The sequence below is a fragment of the Mustela nigripes genome, chromosome 12, assembly GCF_022355385.1.
Source record: "Mustela nigripes isolate SB6536 chromosome 12, MUSNIG.SB6536, whole genome shotgun sequence".
Taxonomy (NCBI): domain Eukaryota; kingdom Metazoa; phylum Chordata; class Mammalia; order Carnivora; family Mustelidae; genus Mustela; species Mustela nigripes.
Window position 1 is genome coordinate 28,063,746 of NC_081568.1, and position 21,040 is coordinate 28,084,785.

General features: G+C 43.3%; 1 protein-coding gene across 1 annotated transcript in view; it reads left to right on the forward strand.

The window, feature by feature from the left end:
* SKP2 (S-phase kinase associated protein 2) overlaps positions 1-18,952 on the forward strand; it is a 33,583-nt gene extending 14,631 nt beyond the window's left edge. Inside the window, exons 5-10 of the mRNA XM_059417004.1 lie at positions 1,445-1,579; positions 3,254-3,352; positions 4,419-4,549; positions 11,447-11,498; positions 11,688-11,795; positions 17,069-18,952. Of these exons, the coding sequence (XP_059272987.1) occupies positions 1,445-1,579; positions 3,254-3,352; positions 4,419-4,549; positions 11,447-11,498; positions 11,688-11,795; positions 17,069-17,282 (739 nt within the window). The 3' untranslated portion in view covers positions 17,283-18,952. The remainder of the gene's footprint in view (positions 1-1,444; positions 1,580-3,253; positions 3,353-4,418; positions 4,550-11,446; positions 11,499-11,687; positions 11,796-17,068) is intronic.
* The last annotated feature ends 2,088 nt before the right edge of the window (positions 18,953-21,040 follow it).

The window sequence follows — 21,040 nt, forward strand, 5'->3', positions numbered from 1 at the left end:
CTTCTCTTACTCATAGTTCAGCGGTATGATGATTTAGAGCCATGGAGTGGAATAACTAGATACTGAACAGAGAAATAAGCTAAGAACAGCAGACTTAAGGACAAAACCTACATCCCAACTCTGGTACTTTCCTCTTCCCTCCAGGGTTATATGGCAGCACCCTTTTCTGCTGCTGGTTACCCTTGTCCCGTGGCTCTTCCTTCTGGGTCTCCTTCACGTGAGCACTTTCCTTGGCCACTCTGGGCTCTGTCCCTGGTCCCTGGCTGCCTTCTCTTGATCCACACACTGGCCTCGGACACTCTGTCTTAGAGACCCACCGTAGTGCTGGAACTTCCAGGTCCTCTTCCCCCAGTTCAGCCCTCTCTTTCAAACAAACGCCTAGGCCCATTTACCTAGAAACCTCCATCCCTGCATTTCCTGCAGGTACCTCAGTGTTAGCCCCTTATAGCTGGCTCTTCCATTGTCTTTTTTGTTTTAGTCATTTACTCACTCATCTTTGCCTACAGGATTCGTAGGCATAACTTTGTCACCCGCATTCAGCTCCTTCTCATGATGCCCACGAATTAACTTCCTAAGTGGGACTGTATAAGCAGCACCATCTTGACTTGGCAGAAATCCTCCTGAATTTAATCAATTTTTTTTTAAGATTTTATTTGACAGGCAGAGATCACAAGTAGGCAGAGAGGTAGGCAGAGAGAGAGGGGGGGGGAAACAGGCTCCCCGCTCAGCAGGGAACCCGATGCGGGGCTCTATCCCAGGACCCTGAGACCACGACCTGAGCTGAAGGCAGAGGCCTTAACCCACTGAGCCACCCAGGCGCCCCGAATTTAATTAATTTTTTTAAAGACTTTATTTATTTGAGTGCGTGCACATGTGATAAAGCAAGGGGAAAGTGGAGGGAGAGGGAGAAGCAGACTCCCCGCTGAGGAGAGAGCCCAAAGTGGGGCTCGATTCCAGGACTCTGGGAACATGAGCTGAGCCAAAAGCAAATTCTTAATTAACTGAGCCACCCAGGCGCCCCCTGAAAGCCTCCTGAATTTTAAAATGAATGAGGGGAGAAGTTATCTAGTAGCAGTTTATTTTAAGACTGAAACTGTGGGGCACCTGGGTGGCTCGGTGGGTTAGGGCCTCTGCCTTCAGCTCGGGTCATGATCTCAGGGTCCTGGATCGAGCCCCACATTGGGCTCTGTGCTCAGTGGGGAGCCTGGTCCCCCCCACCCACCCCGCCTGCCTCTCTGCCTACTTGTGATCTCTGTCTGTCAAATAAATAAATAAAATCTTTAAAAAAAAAAAAAAGACTGAAACTGTACTACTTAAATGTGTATTTGGGGGTCGTGTTTGTGATTGGCTGCTCATCTGGGGAGGAGATGGGCTTGGATTTGATTTGGAGGTATGTGTGTAAGCCCCTTTAACAGAGCCTCTCTTTTCCCTCCTCTGTGCCCAGCCCTTTCCGTGTGCAGCACATGGATCTGTCCAACTCTGTAATTGACGTGTCTACCCTCCATGGCATTCTGTCCCAGTGCTCCAAGTTGCAGAACCTAAGCCTGGAAGGCCTGCAGCTGTCAGATCCCATCGTCAAGTGAGTGGCCATCAGGAACACGTGACAAAGGCAGTTGTTTTGATGTGTGTTAACTTCGTTTTCTGAATGTGATCTGGGTGCCCTTCTGTCCATGTCCAGATGGACTCAGAAAAGAGCCATGGGGTGCCCCGGCTTCTGCAGGACTCATCCAGGCCACCCAAGTTCACATGCTAACTATATGCCGGGCCTTAGGCCAGGTTCCAGACATACAGGGCCGATGAGTGAAGGCAAGGTCCCTGCCTCATTCGTGGGAGAGACGGATAATTACAGTGCAGTGTGTTTGTTACATGCGTTGGTGAACACGAGGCATCACCCCGGAGAGACCTAGTTAAAATGAGGGAGGGCAGCCGCCTTAGAGGGAGTGACTCCTCAGCTGAGGATGGAAGGCATTCAGGGTGGAGATCACCGGGTGATGAGGTGAAGGAGCCCACGAGGTAAAGCTGCCTGTGTGGTTCTAACCGGGATGGCAGGCGGGAACTTGCGGAGCACGGGGTGCAGTGAGGAGACCCAGGGAGATGGGAAGCAGCTCGGAACGGGCCCCTATCATGCTGTAGGAAGTCTGGGCTCCGGGGCAAAGGGCAGCGTGCCAAGGAGAGTGGTCCTGAGAATGGAGGGAACGTGCGGAGTGGAAGTTTAGATAAAGAATCTGCTGGGCACCTGGGAGGGCTAACCAGCTGTGGAAAAAACTAGACTATCGAGATGCTGTTGTGTTCATTCAGGTGAGAAATGATGAAACCTGATGTAAAAAAAATAGCAGTAGTAGCGTTAGAATAAGTTTCTTGAACACAAAGTGCCAGATACTCGGTTCTTCAAAGGTCACCCCTAACATAAGTTCTGATTGTTGTCCCCCTTTTTACAAATACAGAAACTGAGGCACGGAGAGGCTGAGTAACTTGTCTGAGCTCACATAGTTTGTAGGTGGCAGAACCAAGATTTGAATTTGGCTGTAGATTATGATTCCAGAACCCTCGCTCTTAATCATGGAGTTCCACTAACACAGGCTTTTGGGAGTGTAGAGAAGGCAAATCTGAGAGATGTTTACTTGGAAGAACCTGGAGACTCAACACGTAGTAGTGTGGCTATAAGCTAATGCTAATTATGGGTAAAATAGAGATGATATTTATTCAAGCACTCTTTTTTCTATTTAAAACCTACATTGCTTGGTGTTTGGGGTTTTTTTGGGTTAGACTTTGTTTATTTGACAGATAGAGATCACAAGTAGGCAGAGAGGCAGGCAGAGAGAGAGAGAGAGAGGAGGAAGCAGGCTCCCTACTCAGCCGAGAGCCTCATGTGGGGCTCAATCCTAGGACCCTGGGATCACGACCTGAGCCGGAGGCAGAGGCTTAACCCAATGAGCCACTGAGGCGCCCCTGTTTGGTGTTTCTTGTGTGGTTCCTTTGTGCCAGGCATTGTGCTGAGTCCCTTATCACATTCTATAACTTAATCTTGACACTACTAAGAAGGTACTGATTCTGCCATTCCACAGATGAGTAAACTGAGGCAAAGCATCCTGCTTGCTTTCCTACAGAGTGAGACGTGAACTGAAACTCACTTCTGGCTGTAAGGCCTATGTGCTTAGCTGCTGACTCCTCTAACCTGCTTTCCTCAGAGTGCTTATTAATTGAGTAGCAGTGTCTTACTGGTATTCCTCTGACATTTGCCTTTTTTTCCCAGTAATCTTGCGCAAAACTCGAATTTAGTGCGACTGAATCTTTCTGGGTGTTCTGGATTCTCCGAATCTGCCCTGAAGACCTTGCTGAGCAGCTGTTCCAGGTAGAAAAGATTGGAGACTTGGTTATACAACTGTTTTTGCAAATATACGATTATCCTTCCCATGAGCAAGGCATTGGATCTATTCCTTGAGCTATTCTGAACTCTTGGTGATACGTAATATCCTTTACCCTCTAAACTTCCTTTTCAACCTGAGGAGCCAAATCAGTCAGGCTGGCAGAGGCTACTTGTGTAGTAATCCCTGCCTATTTCTTCACTTGAAAGTAAGAAAAATTTGGTAATGTGTTTATCGAAATTAATCTCTTTATACCTGACTGTACAGTCAGGCTTTTTCCCTATAATATCTGTAGACCTAACTTAGCGGATATCATAGGTTTGGGTGACTCCATTAAAAACATCTTTATATCGTGTAATAATGTCAGTATATAAAGAAAGGACGTGGCTCACAGAATACTTAGTGTGTGTGCTTTTTAGTAGCCCTTGATCTTTCCTCTCTGGCATTGTATGTGTGTCTCTGTAATGGACTGCTGAAAGTAGATTGCCTTAGGATAAGAGTGTTACCATGAGAGAGAAATGTACAACCCTCCATTCGTTCTGTAGTGTCAGGAACGGGGTGGATATTGTCTTTGAATTCATTGGCTCAGTCAGCACAAGCCAGATAAGATGAAGTGGGCTTTTGCAATGTTTGTCTCTTTATTGGGAATCCCCGGTAAAACCCATCAACTTTTTAAAGCCTCTGGAGTGGTTGATTCAGCCTGGCTGTTTGCTGAGAAAGAAAACGAGGCTGGAGCTGCTCCACTTGGTCCTGTAACCTGTGGGAGCCCTCAGGAGCAGCAGAGAGTGTTCCCTCCATTTCCAGGAGGGGGCAGCACTCACTAAGGTTTGGGCTCAGTTCCGCTGGGGCACACCAGGGCAGGGGAGCTTCGCAGGAGGGGAGAAGGCAGTCTCAGGTGAGCAGAGGCAGCTGGCTAGAGAAGCAGAGGTTCTCTGCGTGAAATGGTTAGGAATCTATGGCTTCGTGTTTTCTCTGCAGCTCTGAGTCAAGGGCTTTCCTAGAGCTCATTCCTGGGTCCCAGTTTCATGCTTTCCGTATTTCTCTTCTGTGCAGATTGGATGAGCTGAACCTGTCCTGGTGTTACGACTTCACCGAAAAGCACGTGCAGGTGGCTGTCGCGCATGTGTCTGAGACCATCACCCAGCTCAATCTCAGCGGCTATCGGAAGAATCTGCAGAGATCAGGTAAGCCCCTCCGGGCCCTGGACCCTGCCCGGCAACGAGGGCCGCAGCAGGTTGGATTTCTTGGAGAGCGCCTCTAAGTGCTGCCCTGCATCGTTTGGCTCCTTGGATCCAGCGCTCCTGTTCTTAGTCGTGTTTTTCAGGTGTGGTGGCGGCTGATCTGAAAGCGTGGGTAAAGGCAAACCGCTGATGAGGCGGCATCGAGATCGGAATCCAGAGTCTCCAAACCTTCCTACTTGAAACCAATTTATTTCTAAGCAGCACTTCTTTTAATCTGCTAGATGAGTGGGTAAGACCTGCAGCAGGAAATAGATGAATGCCGTGTTTGATCAGTATTCGGTGGTTCTCAGCCAGCGCCATTTTGCCTGCAAGGGGACATTGAGGGAGGTCTGGAGACGGTTCTTAGGGCCACAGCCACGGGGGTGTTCCTGGAAGCTGGTGGGCAGAAGCCAGGAATGCTGGTAAGCAGGGTGCCCAGGACAGCAGAATAACACAAAAGATAATCTGATCCAAAATGTCAGTAGTGCCAAGGTTGAAGCCCTATTATAAACTCTGTGAGTTCATGTTTAAAACTCTTTTTAATTCAATCTAAGACGATGATGAGGTGGTTTAGTTGAACACGGACATTTGAAGTGAGGGGTAATGTGTGATCATTAGCCGTCTGTATAAGCCTCCATGTTCAGTTATGCTTTAATTGTCTAATATTGACAGAATCCTGATCAGCAGAGATACATGTTTGCAAATGGGATAGATTATTTTTTTTCATTAACATATAATGTGTCATTTGCTTCAGGGGTACAGGCCTGTGATGCATCAGTCTTACACGCTTCACAGCACGCACCGTAGCACATACCCTCCCCAACATCCCTCACCCCGCCGCCCCCCCCAGCCCTCCCACCCACCTCCCCTCCAGCAACCCTCAGTTTGTTTCCTGAGATTAAGAGTCTCTTATGATTTGACTCCCTCTCTGGTTTCTCCATGTTTTGTTTTTTTCTCCCCTCCCATATGATCCTCTGTCTTGTTTCTCAGGTTCCTCATATCAGGGAGATCATATGATAAATTGTCTTTCTCTGATTGACTTACTTCACTTAGCATAATGCCCTCTAGTTCCATGTATGTCATTGCAAATGGCAAGATTTCATTTCTTTTCATGGCTGCATAGTATTGCATTGTATATATACACCACATCTTCTCTATCCATTCATTTGTTGATGGACATCTAGGTTCTTTCCACAGTTTGGCTATTGTGGACATTGCTGCTATAAACATTTGGGTGCACGTGCCCCTTTGGATCACTACATTGGTATCTTTGGGGTAAATGCCCAGTAGTGCAATTGCTGGGTCGTAGCATAGCTCTATTTTCAACTTTTTGAGGAACCTCCATGCTGTTTTCCAGAGTGGCTGCACCAGCTTGCATTCCCACCAACGGTGTAGGGGGTTCCCCTTTCTCTGCATCCTCGCCAGCATCTGTCAAGTCCTGACTTGTTAATTTTAGCCATTCTGACCAGTGTGTGGTATCTCACTGTGGTTTGGATCTGTATTTCCCTGATGGCCAGTTGCACAGCTTGTTTGAATGGCTTCCCCTCACGATCCCAGGCCATGGGCCATGCAGAGCCTCGCCGAGCTAGCAGCACACCTCAGCTGTGTCTTCAGGACTCGGTGTTGGCTCATGAAAGTGCTTTGTTTTTATGGTTTTTGTGATACTCTAAAAGATTTGAATCAAACAATTGCAGAGTATGTCTTCCTAGAATGTAAGTAGTATTTGTAAACTGCTTCACTAGGACAAGATGCCCGTCTGCCAAGTTCAGTGTATCAGGGTATCGCGAAGAGGACCTGGGTTCTTGGGCATACTGGGGGCTTGAGGCCTTTGCTGGGCTCCAGTCCGGATGCCTGCAACTGCAGACAGGGGAACATTTTCTTCAGACAGCTGTGAGAGCAGCAGTGTGTCTGTCTTCCCGCTCTCCCCTACACATAGCATTTGTGTTCTACATTTTTTCCCCCTTAAACACTATTTGGAATCTGAGGTCAGTCCTATATAGTCATTCTCAAAAAGACATAAAATATGGGGAAAATCATCCATAATCTCAGTAACCTCTTGCTGGTCTTTTTCCTGCATATTTATCAAAGCGGGACATAGTGCATGAGATACTTTGCAGTATGCTTTCCCCCCCAGATAATCCCATGTTAGTTGCTGCACCCCATCATTTTCGGTGGCTGTGTGGTAATCCGTCAAGTAGATATGGAATAATTTGTACCAAATGAATAGTAATTTCTTCACTTGATCTCCTTATAATGGACTTTTAGAGTCTTTCCAGTTATTTCCTTTTTTAACAACCTTGTCACGGACAGAGACAAATCTGGAGTGCCTTTCTAAGGGTGGATTCTTCTAAATGAGTTAAGGATTAGGATCTCTTCTTAAGCTTGGGTCGTTCTTGCCAAATGACCTTCCAAGGAAGTTAAGCTCCCACCAGCGAGCAGCCTCTTCACATTGAATCCCACCACCAGGTCTTTCCTGTTCATCCCCGCGCCAAGAAAAGGCAGTGCCTCATTGGCATTTCCTTCCCGTATCTGAATTTCCCGTTTCTTTAATTGAATGAAAGAAGGTTCTTGGTGCAAGGTTGAGAAACTCTGCCGTAGGCAAGCTGCTGTTAATCTAGCCACGTTGGGCCTAAAACTCTTCTCTTTGTTCCTCCAGAAAAGGAGAGCGAGCCTATTTACCAAGCTCTGGCCAGAATAATAGGTAATAAAATCCTGCTTGCTGGACACATTCAGGGCAAGGACAAAGATCTGGAGTTGAAGTTGAAGTGTGTGTGTTCTTAGTTACACAGTGGGAATCGGAGATTTTTTTTTTTTAACAGTGGCACCCAGTACTTCACCATTTAGAAGATAGTATGAATGTCCTTTTAGCTCCTACACTGGCGCCAGTCCACCCAGGTTCCAGTTCCTGCTCTGCTGTTTACTGGGTAGTCTGAAGCAAGTTGCTGAACTTCCCTGTTCCTCAGTTTCCTCATCCATAAAACGGAGATAGTAGTGGAAGCCATCTCTTAGGATCATAGTAAGGAGTAAATGGGTGAATCCCACAGAGGCGTTAACCCTAGTGAGTGTGCAGTGATCCTTGCTGTTATTTTTGCCACCCCCGTGGGGCAGTAGGGAAGCACTGCCTGGGGTCCTGGAGGACCAGTTCTTGGTCTTGGATTTGACCTTGACTTCTCTACATGAAATCATCTCCCTCCTTGAATTGACAGGTCAGATTTGGGGGTTAGTAAGATGCCTTCTCGCGCAAGTGGATCTCCAGCTCGTGGCGAAATGAAGGGGACAGCGTGTAGAGGGGATCTTAGCAGTGACTACTGTTTATGATCCCTTTCCACTGAGGGATGCCAGGGCTTAAGTGAGGGCTGGAGAGTACCAGTTCTACCCATCCACACACCCCCCCCCCGCCAAGGTTTTGTTCTTTCCTAGGTGGCATCAAATGAGATTGGATCTAATTGGGGATTTGGGGGATGCCTAGTGGGCTGGCTGGGTGATGGGTCTCTCAAAATTGTACTGTGCCCTTCTTCATCTTTTTAGTCACTCATTAGACAAATGTTTATTGAGCACTGCTGATGCACTGTTCCTGACTTGGGAGCTGTGACCTTGAACAGAACTGAGGAAGTCACCCCTGTGCAGCATACATACTGGCAGGGGAGCCAGGCAACCCACAGACAACGAAATGTGGTGAAAAGTGGGGAGCAGAGTGTCAGCCAGAGGGGGCTGTTTTCAAATGGAATGGCCAAAGAGAGGGCCTCTGCCCGGAAGTGACACCTAAGCAGAAGCCTGATTGGGTGAAGGCAGGACCTGTATAGATAAGTGAGGAAAGAACATTCTGGAACAGCAAATGCAAAGCCTCAATATGGAAACCAGTGTTAGAGGGAGCAAAGAGCACAATGATAGGAGGTAAGATAGCCCAGGGTTCTCTAAGCCAAGGCAGAAGCTTTGTTTGGATTTTCTCTGAGTGAGATGGGAAGCCCCCGTAGCATTTTGAGCAGGAAACGATAGGGTCTGACTCCCCTTCAAATGTCGTCTTCTAGTGCTGTGTGGAGAAAAGGCTGTAAGAGACGGGGTGGGGGGGGTGACGTGAGACATGGTAAGAAATGATCAGACATTAAAAAGCCGACAGACTGGATGTGGGATGCGAGAGAACAGGTGAGCGTGCCTCCTGGGGTTTCGGCCCGAGCAGCCGGATTGGTGACGCTAGCACTTTCCCAGAGACAGGGAAGACTTTAGGGAAGGACCAGATTTAGAGGAGAAATAACTATTGGCTTTTAGGCCTGCATTTGAAATGCCTGTCCCACATCGCAGTGGATGTATCAAGACAGTTTAAAAGATTTTATTTATTTGTGAGACAGAGAGAGAGAGAGAGAGCATGAGAAGAGGGAGGGTCAGCGGGAGAAGCAGGCTCCCCACTGAGCAGGGATCCCGATGCCAGACTTGATCCAGACTCCAGGATCATGACCTGAGCAGAAGGCAGTCACTTAACCAACTGAGCCACCCAGGCACCCTATTGAGACAGTTTAAAATGCAAGTCTAAGATTCAGGGGAGGGCATGGGACTGAAGACAGACCTGTGGGAAGAAAAAGCCCCAACCGTGAATGGAGCTTACTTACTTTTAAAAATAAATAACATATATTGATTGATTTTTTTTTCTTTTTTTAAGATAGAGTGAGGAGGGGGAGGGGGCAGAGGAGAAGCAGAGGGAGAATCCTAAGCAGAACCTGATGCTGGGGTGGGGAGGGGTGTGAGGCGTGGGTCTCGATCTCACGAGCCCGAGATCCTGACCTGAGCTGAAATCAAGAGTCAGACGCTCAACCAACTGAGCCGCCCAGGCACCCCTATTGATTCATTTTCTGAATACAAAATAACACATGTGACTCTCTTCCAAGTTTTGAAAAGTTACCTGTAATCCCACCATCTTTGGGTGTATTTCCTTCCAGCCTTCCGCTCCTATCCCCAACCCCATGAACTTTTTTCTCTCTGTGAATTTGTGTATAAATATGAGTTTGGGGGGATTCCTGGGTGGCTCGGTCAGTTAAGCTTCTGCCTTGGGCTCAGGTCCTTGGGATCAAGCCCTGCATCAGGCTCCCTGCTCAGAGGAGAACACGCTTCTTCCTCTGCCTGCCACTGCCCCGGCTTGTGCTTTCTCTCTCTCTTCCTCTCTGATGAATAAATAAAATCTTTAAAAATAAATATGAGTTTTTGCATGTGTTATTACTAAATTGAGATTATAATGCATTATACGTATTTTGTTTTCACTATACAATATATCTTGAGTATATTTTCATGTCATGAAGTGCTATCTAAAAGCTTTTGAGTGACTGCCATTAGCATTGTGTTCCACAAAATGGATGGAGGTTAATGAATTAAAATAATTGGGGAAGAGACTATTAACAACTATTGCTGAAATGAACGTCTTCATGCATACCTCATTGTTTTTCTAAAAATGGAATTACTGAGCCAAAGAGCCAAGTGTATAATGCTCAAAACACACCAAAAACCCAGTTCACTCTAAAGAAAGTGAGTTTGCTCCCCTGAACGGCTGCATAAAATTAAATATCCACTTGTATATGTGAGACCTGCTTTATTATATTTCATCAATTCTGGATATTATGATAGAATTTTTTTTTTCATTTGATAGCTGAAAAGCAGTATTTTAGGAGTGCCTGGGTGGCTCAGTGGGTTAAAGCCTCTGCCTTTGGCTCAGGTCATGATCCCTGGGTCCTGGGATTGAGCCCCACATCGGGCTCTCTGCTCAGCAAGGAGCCTGCTTCCTCCTCTCTCTCTGTCTGCCTCTCTGCCTACTTGTGATCTCTGTCTGTCAAATAAATAAATAAAAACTTAAAAAAAAAGGGGGAATATTTTAATTTTATTTTTACTTTTTTGCACCATTTTTCTCTGTTTGGCCAAGTATCACTTCCATATTTTTTGCCCATTTTCTATGTTTATCTTTCTTTACTCGTTATATAAAACCATTAACATTCTGTTTAATGTTAGAAACATTCCCAGTTTTCTGATACTTTTTAAATTTTGTGTTTTGTTTTGCTTTAACATGGTGGACTTAAAACTTTTATGTAGTAAATTACCGCTTTCCTTTATGTTTTCCTTGGTGTTTAGAAAATCTAAGATCCAATGAATAATTACCCTATATTTATGCATTTTAGGACCTTTTCATATATGTGGGATTTATTTGGATATATTATTTGAGTTGGAGAAATAAGTTTTTTTCTGCTTGTAGTAGCAGTGTCATTTTTAAAAATAATCCATGATGTCCCCCATTGATTTAAAGTGCTACTTTTTTTTTTTTTTTTTAGATTTATTAATTTATTTGACAGAGATCACAAGCAGGCAGAGAGGCAGGCAGAGGGAGAGAGAGAAGCAGGCTCTCTTCTGAGGAGGGAGCCTGATTCAGGGCTCGATCCCAGGACCCTAGGATCATGACCTGAGCCAAAGGCAGCCATTTAACCGACTGAGTCACCAGGCACCCCTTAAGTGCTACTTTTATTATACATTATTTGTTTATAGATGATGGTGTTTGGTTTTGCATTTTGCTAGTGTAAGTGGGATTTTTTTTTTTCTTTTTTCCCCACCTAGGTATTGCAGATACATAGCTAAGCTGTGGATTGTTACTAACTTACCATATTACATAGTTCTCTTACTATTTCTAGTTGATTCTCTTGGATTTTCTGGATTCAAAATCTTACATACCAAGATGATGATTTGGTGTTTTCTTTCTCATAGTGTGACTCTAATTGCATTCATTGTTCCAAGCTTCTAGCACCAAGATAAATGATAGTGTTGATAACAAATATCCTTGTCTTATTCCTCATTTAATAGTGACCATCGTTTTTTGTTTTTTTTTTCCCCTAGATGTCTCTACCTTAGTTGGAAGATGCCCCAATCTTGTCCACCTAGACTTAAGGTATTTTTGTTTTCATTGATTTATTTTAAAACAAAAATTGAAAAATCATGACTGCTCATTGAAGGTGGAAAGGATCTTAACTTGTTGAATTGAATGAACCAAACAGTTGGTTATTTCCGTTTTCTCCATCTGAACTGATACGTAGTTCAGTTTGAATCAGTTTGAATCTTCTCTTCTGCTCTGTTCCAGCGATAGTGTCATGCTGAAGAATGACTGCTTTCCGGAATTTTACCAGCTCAACTACCTCCAACATCTCTCACTCAGTCGGTGCTATGATATTGTACCTGAAACTTTACTGTAAGTATTTCATTTTCTAAAAGTAGGAGAAGACAGGGATCAAGAGATGCCACTTGGGGTAGTATTTGTTATTATTAATAGCAGGTGCTTCAAACTTGAACATCTGGAGGGGAGGCAGGTGGGAGGGATGGGGTAACTGCGTGACAGGCATTAAGGAGGGCGCGTGATGTGATGAGTACTGGGTGTTGAACGACTGAACTCCACATCGGAAACCAATGATGTACTATGTGTTGACTAATGGAATTTAAATTAAAAAATAAATAAAACTTGAACATCGATATGGGTGTACCACAAATAGGTTAGGGAATTCCAGCAAAACAGAAAAACCAAGACAAAATTTTTTCCTTAAAAAATCTTGGAAAGTTGACTGGGATAGTTTACTGAACATTTATTATTTAGTTAGAAGCAGGTTTAAATATTAGAATACCATACTCTAGTATTTGGAAGACTTGAAAAAGGAAAAATCCTTCTCACCTCCAGGGAGCTCAGAGTATGGGGGCTTCCCCCCCCCCAGCATTTTTCAAATCAACTCCCATTGACTCTGACAGACTCCCTCTGGGCTAGAGGAAAGTTCTGTAATCTTCTAGTGATGTCTGTCCTGGCCGGTGGTCAAAGAATGGGAAGAATAGCATCACGTAAATGGTAAATGTCATGAGTCCAGTGCTATCTTGGAATGGGGGAGACTGAAGTCCAAAAGAGTGAAGTGACTTAACCTGAAGCTATAAAGCGAGTTAAAGGCTAAGTGAGATCTGCATGCTAGGTTTTCTAGATCGATGAAAATAGTCTAATAGTCTAATCCAGTGGCTCTTATGAGAGTTAATTTTGTGTCTGCTCAGCAACTTACGCAAATCAAGGGAGAGCAAAAATTGCTGGTCTTTCTTTTAGAAGGTGCTATTCTCAAGTCATCTTAGGAATAACATTGTCTTTTTATTTTTTAAAAGTTAACTTTTTATCCCCAAAGGACTGGAAAATCCTTCCTCATGTAGGATGTAAATGTATAGCAGTTTTATTGAAAACCACAAGAAGTCAGTGCCATGAATTTGGTCAGGCGCCCTTCTTATTCTAGCCGGGAGACCTTGATTGAAGCCACTGCCCCACGTAGCTCACTGTCCCAGAGAAGGTCGTTTCGCTTCTGGTTCCTACCCAAGAAGCATGGGGAGTTTGAACAAAGAATTTATGTAGTTCAAAAATGATTGGTTTGCATCTTCTAAGTTAAGTTGCAAGAATTAATAAATGATACTTCAGCTATATAGGGTTAACTAGTAGAATTAGAAAATCCAGTAATTAGGGATGCCTGGGTGGCTCAGTTGGTTAAGTGGCTGCTTTCAGCTCAGGTCATGATCCTAGCATCCTGGGATCAAGTCCCACATCAGGCTCCTTGCTCCGCAGGGGGCCTGCTTCTCTCTCTTTCTCTTCCTGCCACTCTGCATGTGCTTGCTTGCTCTCTCTCTCTGAGGAATAAATAAATAAAATATTAAAAAAAAAAAAAAGAAAATCCAGTAATTGTATTTTTAATTAATCACTTTAATTAATCTTGGGGCTCAGGGGCTCAGCCAGTATCTTGTTTGAAAAAGCACTGCCTAAAAGGGATGGCAATCTTTACTTCCATGTGTCTCAGACAGTAGGGTGTGAACTCGTGTACAAGGAAGCCTTGTTGAAATCTTGTGCCCCGTGGTAACCAGAACTCCTGGGAGCCTCTAGTTTCCACCCAGAAAAGCGTCCCTGTCACCCGTCTCTCCTGTCTTGCCCTCTGGGTGTCAGCATCTTTGCCCGTGCAGCCCCTGGGGACGACAGTGATCAGTCTTTTTTGGTTGCTTTTCTCAAGAGAATCTGTTCCCATGTCTCACTTCTGTACTTTTTCTCCAGAGAAAGAAGCTAAGCAGGTAATCCCCAGATGCTTTTTCTAAAGCAGAGGCTAAGAGAAGGCTGTGAGCTCTCACAGTTTAGTATTTTTATCCAGTAGGATAAGAACACCTGCGGAGGGGCGCCTGGGTGGCTCAGTGGGTTAAAAGCCTTCGGCTCGGGTCATGATCCCAGGGTCCTGGGATCGAGCCCCACATCGGGCTTTCTGCTCAGCGGGGAGCCTGCTTCCCGCTCTCTCTGTCTCTGCCTGCCTCTCTGTCTACTTGTGATCTCTGTCAAATTAAAAAAAAAAAAAAAGAACACCTGCCTCGGAGTCCTGCTTGCAGGCAGTGTGAGTTGCTGCTTAAGGGCACAGACCTCAAGTCACAGACCTACATTTGAACCCTCACTGCCTTGTGACTTGTCCTAACCTTATCTTGAAATAAGAGAAACGGGCGTTGGGAGTTCGGTTACAAATCAGATCACCAAAAAAAAAAAAATGAGGACAGAGAGAAAAAAGATGCTCTCCTTGTACTTCAAGGTAAAAGAGTATGTTTCTTCAGGCATTATGTAAATAGTATGCTGGTTAACCTCATGAATCCATTAAATGAGTTTGCCTATAACCTAACCTTAGAAGTTTCTTAAGATAGACTGTTCTTTTCTCTAATTTCATTCTGGCAGCTGATGTACTCAAAATTCACAGTAAGAATTCCAGGATCCTCAATAGTAATTTTGAGAAAGCCATTTATGCTAAAGAATTTTTATTTCTTAGAAGTGGGAAAATAAAATTTGATTGACTTTCTTCTGTATTGCTAGTGCTTTAGACTACTTGGGAAACTAGGTTTTTCTTCTACAGGGTATGTCCGCATTGTGTATAGTCCTTTCCGCCTGAATTGATTTTATTCCAACTATGTCCAGACTTTCTTCTGATCATTCTGTATTTCTCACCCAAGTAAGAAAGGCACACTGGAGCTAGTGAACTGATCTGAGATTGGGAGAGACTAAGTAGAAAGTCTGTGTAGGAGAATTTGTAGTTAGGCATTGATTAATTGCATATGGTTACATACTAACTAATAGTTACAAATATAGTTACTAAATAATATTGTTACATACTTACTAATAGATTTTATAAGGAAAATAGGAATGTGTATTTGAGGTAAAGTGTAAACCTATGAAAGGGTCTGTAAGTATCTTTTGTTTACTCAGATGAAACAAAGATACACAAGACATTATCAAACAATGACACACAAAGGTACACGAGACACAAGGACGCCTGTGGCTCTGTTGGTTGGGTGTCTGCCTTCAGCTCAGGTCATGATCCCAGGGTCCTGGGACTGAGTCGATTCGGTTTCCTTGTTTGTTCAACAGGGATCCTGCTTCTCCCTCTGCCTGCCTCTCCCCCTGCTTGTTCTCTCTCTCTCTGACAAATAAATAAACAAAATCTTAAAAAAAAAAAAAAAAGGCATTATCAGTGTTCTTTTATACTTCTTAAAATTGGAAATAATGGCTCTTCATTGCTATTTACTGTCCTTCGGTTGCTTATAAATTTGTTCTGTTGTGTTGTAGATGACACGTGAATTAAGGGGCTTTTGATGCTTATTTTGTTTCATCCCCTTAAAATTTTAAAAGACTTTCTGGCTTTTCGATTTGGATCATCCCCCGTCCCATGAGATGCAGTTCACTCCTTTCTCACTTAGGATACCTGCATGTCTCTGAGAGTCTGCTGTCATTTCCTTACGCCCACCAAGGCTCCTTCCCAGTGCTGTTGCGAGAACATTCTTCTCCTGCCATCTGCTGCGCACCCTTTGCTCACTCGCTCCTGCAGTGTCTGCTTACGACTCTAATTCGGTCCACTGTGGAAGGGCTTACAGTTTGGCTAATTCGGATATCCCAGCACCCAGATTCTCATTACAAAGTTCTCAAATGCTTGGATTTCACATAAGAGGGATTTAAGATTTAAGGTTGGGGCAGAATTGCTGTCATCTTAAGGGATATTGTGTATAAACGTCTGTGTGCTGTGACCTTTCTTTGCACTCCTGCTTCTGTATTCCAGAGGTTAGTTTACTTTAAGAAGAATGGTACTTCACTATTCCTGATTTTCTTTTTTGGCTGTTGTAACCTCCAGATCGTATGGTCCTTTTATAAACACCAAGCATGTTTATTTTACTTAGATAGTACTTTCATTTTCTAAATTAGCCTTCATCTTTATTCAGCTAATATGTATTAAACATCTGTAGTGTTTAATACACTTGTTGAGTGTAGAACAAATACATTTAGCGGGTAGTGGGTTGAACGTGGAAAGTCCTAAGGCCGGCAGAACAGTTTGAGTTCCGTAAACAAGAGGGCAGCATCAAAGGCTTGGGGAGGGGGGGGGGGGGTGGAAGGGTGACATCATCTTAGCTGAGCTTTAGGAAGATGCCTTGGACATTGGCATGTAGAATAGACTGGAAGGAAGAAAGAGAGGAGGACAGGTGACAATTACTATGAAAAAAGTTTGTGATTTTTAGTAATTATCGTCAATATGAAGATAGAAAGGATGCTGCTGCCACTATGTGGCATTGATCAATGTGTTCATTGATCTGCAGTGGGATTTTGTTGATATTCCTAACTAAATATTCCCTTTCCTAAGACTTTGTACTCTGTGTCCCAACCTGGAGCAAATACAGATCAGAGAGATGAATTTCTAAGTACAGAGATCGGAGTTAAAGAAGAAAGAATCATTACCTAAAAGTATTTACTTTGGGGAAACAGACTGCCTTTTTTGTGACCAGAATGTCACTGTTGACAGACTTGTATTTCACTTAATGGGAAAGCTGAGAAGAGGATTGGCATATATGCAGCCAAAAAAAAAGTAATATGTAGGGAAGTCAGATGGCTTTCTTTTCCCTCTCATAGAAAAGGTGTGACCAGTTACTCCTTTTCTCCATCTGCAGCCAACTACATAGCCTTGTTTCTAGTACTTTTGCAAAGTCGCTGTTAGATTTTATCACGGGTAATGGACTTACTAAGAAGTTACCGTAACTTCTGCTGCTCATCTTTTGAGAGGAGGAGACTAGTTCAAATAAAGGTCAAGTCCATGCTTAGAAATCACATATAACCTGAGGTGATTCAGTAAATCCTCTCAATTGAAATCAAGAATAGAGAAGGGAAACAACTATGGTTGGATTTTCAATAAACCTCAGTGGTTAGGTTGTGAGAAAACATCTAATTAAATACACCTGCGTAGGCCCTAAGGCCATGTTGTCCAGGCTGTGATCCACGCTCTCTGGTTTCACTCACCTTTGCTGTGTTCTCGGATCATGGATGGCACGTGGGGTTTTCAGTGGGCGCTGTATAGACTGTGATACAAATGGTAAAAATTGGGTCATATACCTCGAGTGGATCAGTCACCATAGATCCTGCTACTCTGAAAGGTCTCTCTTCCTTTCCAGTGAACTTGGAGAAATCCCCACACTGAAAACACTACAAGTGTTTGGAATCGTGCCAGACGGTACCCTTCAGCTGTTAAAAGAAGCCCTTCCTCATCTACAGATTAATAGTGCCCATTTCACCACCATCGCCAGGCCGACCACTGGCAACAAGAAGAACCAGGAGATCTGGGGCATCAGATGCCGGCTGACGCTGCAGAAGCCCAGTTGCCTGTGAAGTATCTATGGCAGGGTGGTGTCCCCTCTTTTCTTTGGAACAGGGAAAATGGGCAAGAAGCCCGCCTGCTGAAGCGCTCGGCTCTTTTTATTCTTGGTCTTCCCTTTGCCTGCCTTCTACAAGTGTATTAGACAACCAATTGAGAGTGAAAACGATGAAGTTTTGCTTTTTCTCAATAACCAGAAGAGCTTCGGTCACTGCTTCTGTGCACTTACGAGCCCAAGTTTAAGGCCCTTTTAGGAGAGCCTGTAATTTCAGGATAAGGTTAAGCAGCAAGATTTGAGCCACCTCTTTCAAGTGCCCTCTTGTTCCGTCTGTTTAGAATCAAGCGTAAGAATCACCACCAGCAAATCATTTTCACGATCTGTGTGGTAACTTTCTTCTATTTAATTTCTCAGTATTGCCTTATGCGACGTAGATTGGTAGAAGTGTTTGTATTGTGAACGGAACAAAAGGAGAATCGGAGGAGGGTCGCATTCGTGCCACTCTCTTCCGGAGATTGCAGAACAGACCTTTCAGCTTTGCCTTTAGATTTGAAATTAGGTTCATGGAAACAGAGCCCTGGGCAATTCATCTTGAAACCTCAACGAGAAACAGCTAGCCATCAGAGGCAAAGAGTTGGTCCAGCATCTGAAGGCTCAAGAGGCTGTTTTCCGTGCTGGGTTGATGTGGACTGTCCTCTAATGAATAGCCGTGAAGTTTCCTTCCTGTGTTGTGTTCCCAGAATGCCGAATCGTGGCCTTCTAACTTTATGATCAAATGATGTTAACGTGCGTTCTTTAGCTTTTAAGATGACTCGCTGTGTTTTAGAAAGGTGATAGTAGCCAGTCTTTATTCTTGAAACGTTGGCTGAAATGCCAAACTGAAACTGCCTGCCATTTTCCTTTATTGCCAAGGTTCTTCAGGTTATTTTTATATGACTCTGGAATCAAGTATTTTAAATTGCCTTTAAAAAAAAAAAATTTATCTCCCACAATAATTGTTGGAAAGTCCTTGTTGTCTAAAGTTCCTGGACCTTAGTTCCTTTAGTTCTGGGAGAACTACGTGTTTGTTCACCCAGAAATAGATGCTCGAAGTAGGTGTGGGCTTCATGCTGTTTCAAAGCAGTAAGACAACTTGAAACTACATTAAAGTTAAGATTTGGGTGTGGAATCTTTGGATGGCAACAGTGATTTTTTTTTTTTTAATGGTGTCTAGAAGAAAAAAAGATTAAATTCTACTTAAAAAAACAACAACAACCAAAAAAAAAACCACTACTTTCTTTGAATTGATGACCTTCCCATATGTTTGAAATGGAACAAAAGGAGCTAAAACCTGTTACTTGTAGTATCATTAATTGTTTTTAAATCAGACTTTTCAAATGTTGGAAACAACGATAAGAAGTGCCCTTATCTGCTCAGACCTAAGGAAGAACATTTTAAAGTGGCCTTGTTCGGGAAATGATTATGTTTCAATTTTGTACTCGTTAAAAAGTGCTAAATATACTACATGAAATTATTGTTTACAGATTAGTGACAAGGGCAGATGATAGGATCCATTTGGACTGTGATTTCCAGATGCCCTCAAACATACAGTACTTCCAAACTCAAGTCCAGCCATAAGCTATTTTTGTATGTGATTTCTACTTTTATAGACCTGTTTTAAAATAAAACACATTTTTATAAAAATGAGTACTTTCGCTAAGTTGCATTCCTTTGTTCTTTCTCTTTTTTTTTTTTTTTTTTTTTTTAAGTTCTCTAGTTAGAAAGTCCTTGGTGTGGTGTGTCCTTGCTATAGTGTGCTCTGGGTCATAGCTTCTAGTTAAAGACCTACAAAACTAGCCTAAGTGGACCTCTTTGTTCCATCTGCTTCATATTTTTTTGTCAAATTAAAATGATAGTGTATAATGCTTTCTGAGAAGGTTAAGTAAGGCTTATTCTCAACCTTTAAAGTGCTTCTAAAATAGTAATATTTATAAAACATTTGAAATTCAGATGACTAATGTGATACTCAAGTACTAATAAAAGGCAGCAAGTGGCACTTTTAAAATTTAGACTGGACCAGCTTACACTGTATATTTTACTCTCGTTAGGAAACGGACTATTAGGAAACTGACTGGTTCACTCTATACCTAAGAGGTCTTGGGAATTCAGTTCCCTCTGAACCATCCATTCAAATGGTAGAATAGTGATTCTTGCTGAACATCACCTTTTTTTTTTTTTTTTTTTTTTTTTCCTGTTTTTGGTTATGCTCTTATCACTTTTAGGCTTTCTTAATTATGAAAAATGTCAAATACATGCAGAAATTAGAGACTGTTATGAACTTCATCACTTCTGTCATTAACTTACAGCCTATCTCATTTTAGCCATCATCCCAACCCCCCCACACACCCCCACCTGCTCAAATTACTTTGAAGCAGAATTATATTTTAGTATATACGTCGGAATTTAGTATATACATATACTAATATATAGTATATACATATACTAAGTACAAAAATTTAGTATATACATCAGAAAGAGATTAATTCTGCAACATTAAATGTCAAGATGCTGTAGAAAATTCCCTAGTGGGTCTCAAGTGCTTTCCTTACACGGGTTTATTTTGATGAGGCCTCAGACATAAGGCGTGATCTACACGTGCACTTGATTGACACTCTCTTGGGTCTCTTTGGATCCTCCCTACCCCCCCCCCCCAAAGCTTTTTTTCCTTACAGTTTGTTTACTGAAAAAAGAGGTTGTCCTGAGTTCAACATTGTGACTGTTGACGTGATCCCTGGAGTGATATGTACAAGTTCATCTGCCCCCTATTTCCATAAATTGGTGATTAGATTCAGCAGCAAAAAACCCTAAACCAAGGGGGATTTTGCCACCCAGGAGACATTTAGTACTATCTGAAAACATTTTTGGTTGTCCCAAGCAGAGAGGTGCTGTTGGCGTCTAGCAGGTAAGAGACCATGGGTGCTGCTAACTAACCATCTTACAATACACAAGACAGCTCCCCACCACAAAGTATTTTCTGGTTCAAAATATCGGCAGTGCTGGGGTTATGAAACCCCAATCCCAAGGCTGATCTTACAAGTTCCTTTCTCAGTGAATCAATTCTTGCTAGGTGGTATTGTGTTCTTCGGTCAAGAAGCACCTAACATCTGGCTGTCATTCTTTGCATGTTTCTAACATCTGCCTGTGGCCCTTGATCCCTCCCCTCTCCCATACCCACAAGTTCCAGAGATCTGAATTTCTGGGTAAGGTAACTTGTATCTCTTCCATCCTGGTGAACTTGATTTCAGTCCAACATTTACTGAAGACCTACAATGTGGAAGATACTGTGCCTCCCAGGTATCTGGGAGGGTGCAGAGCGTCTGAGGAAAGGCACAATACCCAGAGACTGGGAAGACTAGAAAGAAACCCCTTTCCACTGGCTACCCTAACTTGCCCAGAACAAGCAAGAAGGCAGCCGCCTCTTTTGTCTTCTTCCCAAACGAGCCGAATATCCAAGGAAGTCAAAAAAAGACTTTTCATCTTGAGGCCAACCCTTGTGAAAGGGTTGGCAATATTTTACACTGCTGTTAGAGTGGATAATCTACAATAATCCATTTAAAACCCTATGGAACTATTTAAAAATCAATACAATGATTTTGTGAGAAATCATTCCACAAAGAGATGTTTGAAGAGAAGATCTGAGGCAAGAGGAAATAGCTATATAATCAAAATGCAATTACCAAAGATATTTTAAATAGATTGTTTTCCTGTGAAAGCCAAGAAGACCCAGCCTAATGT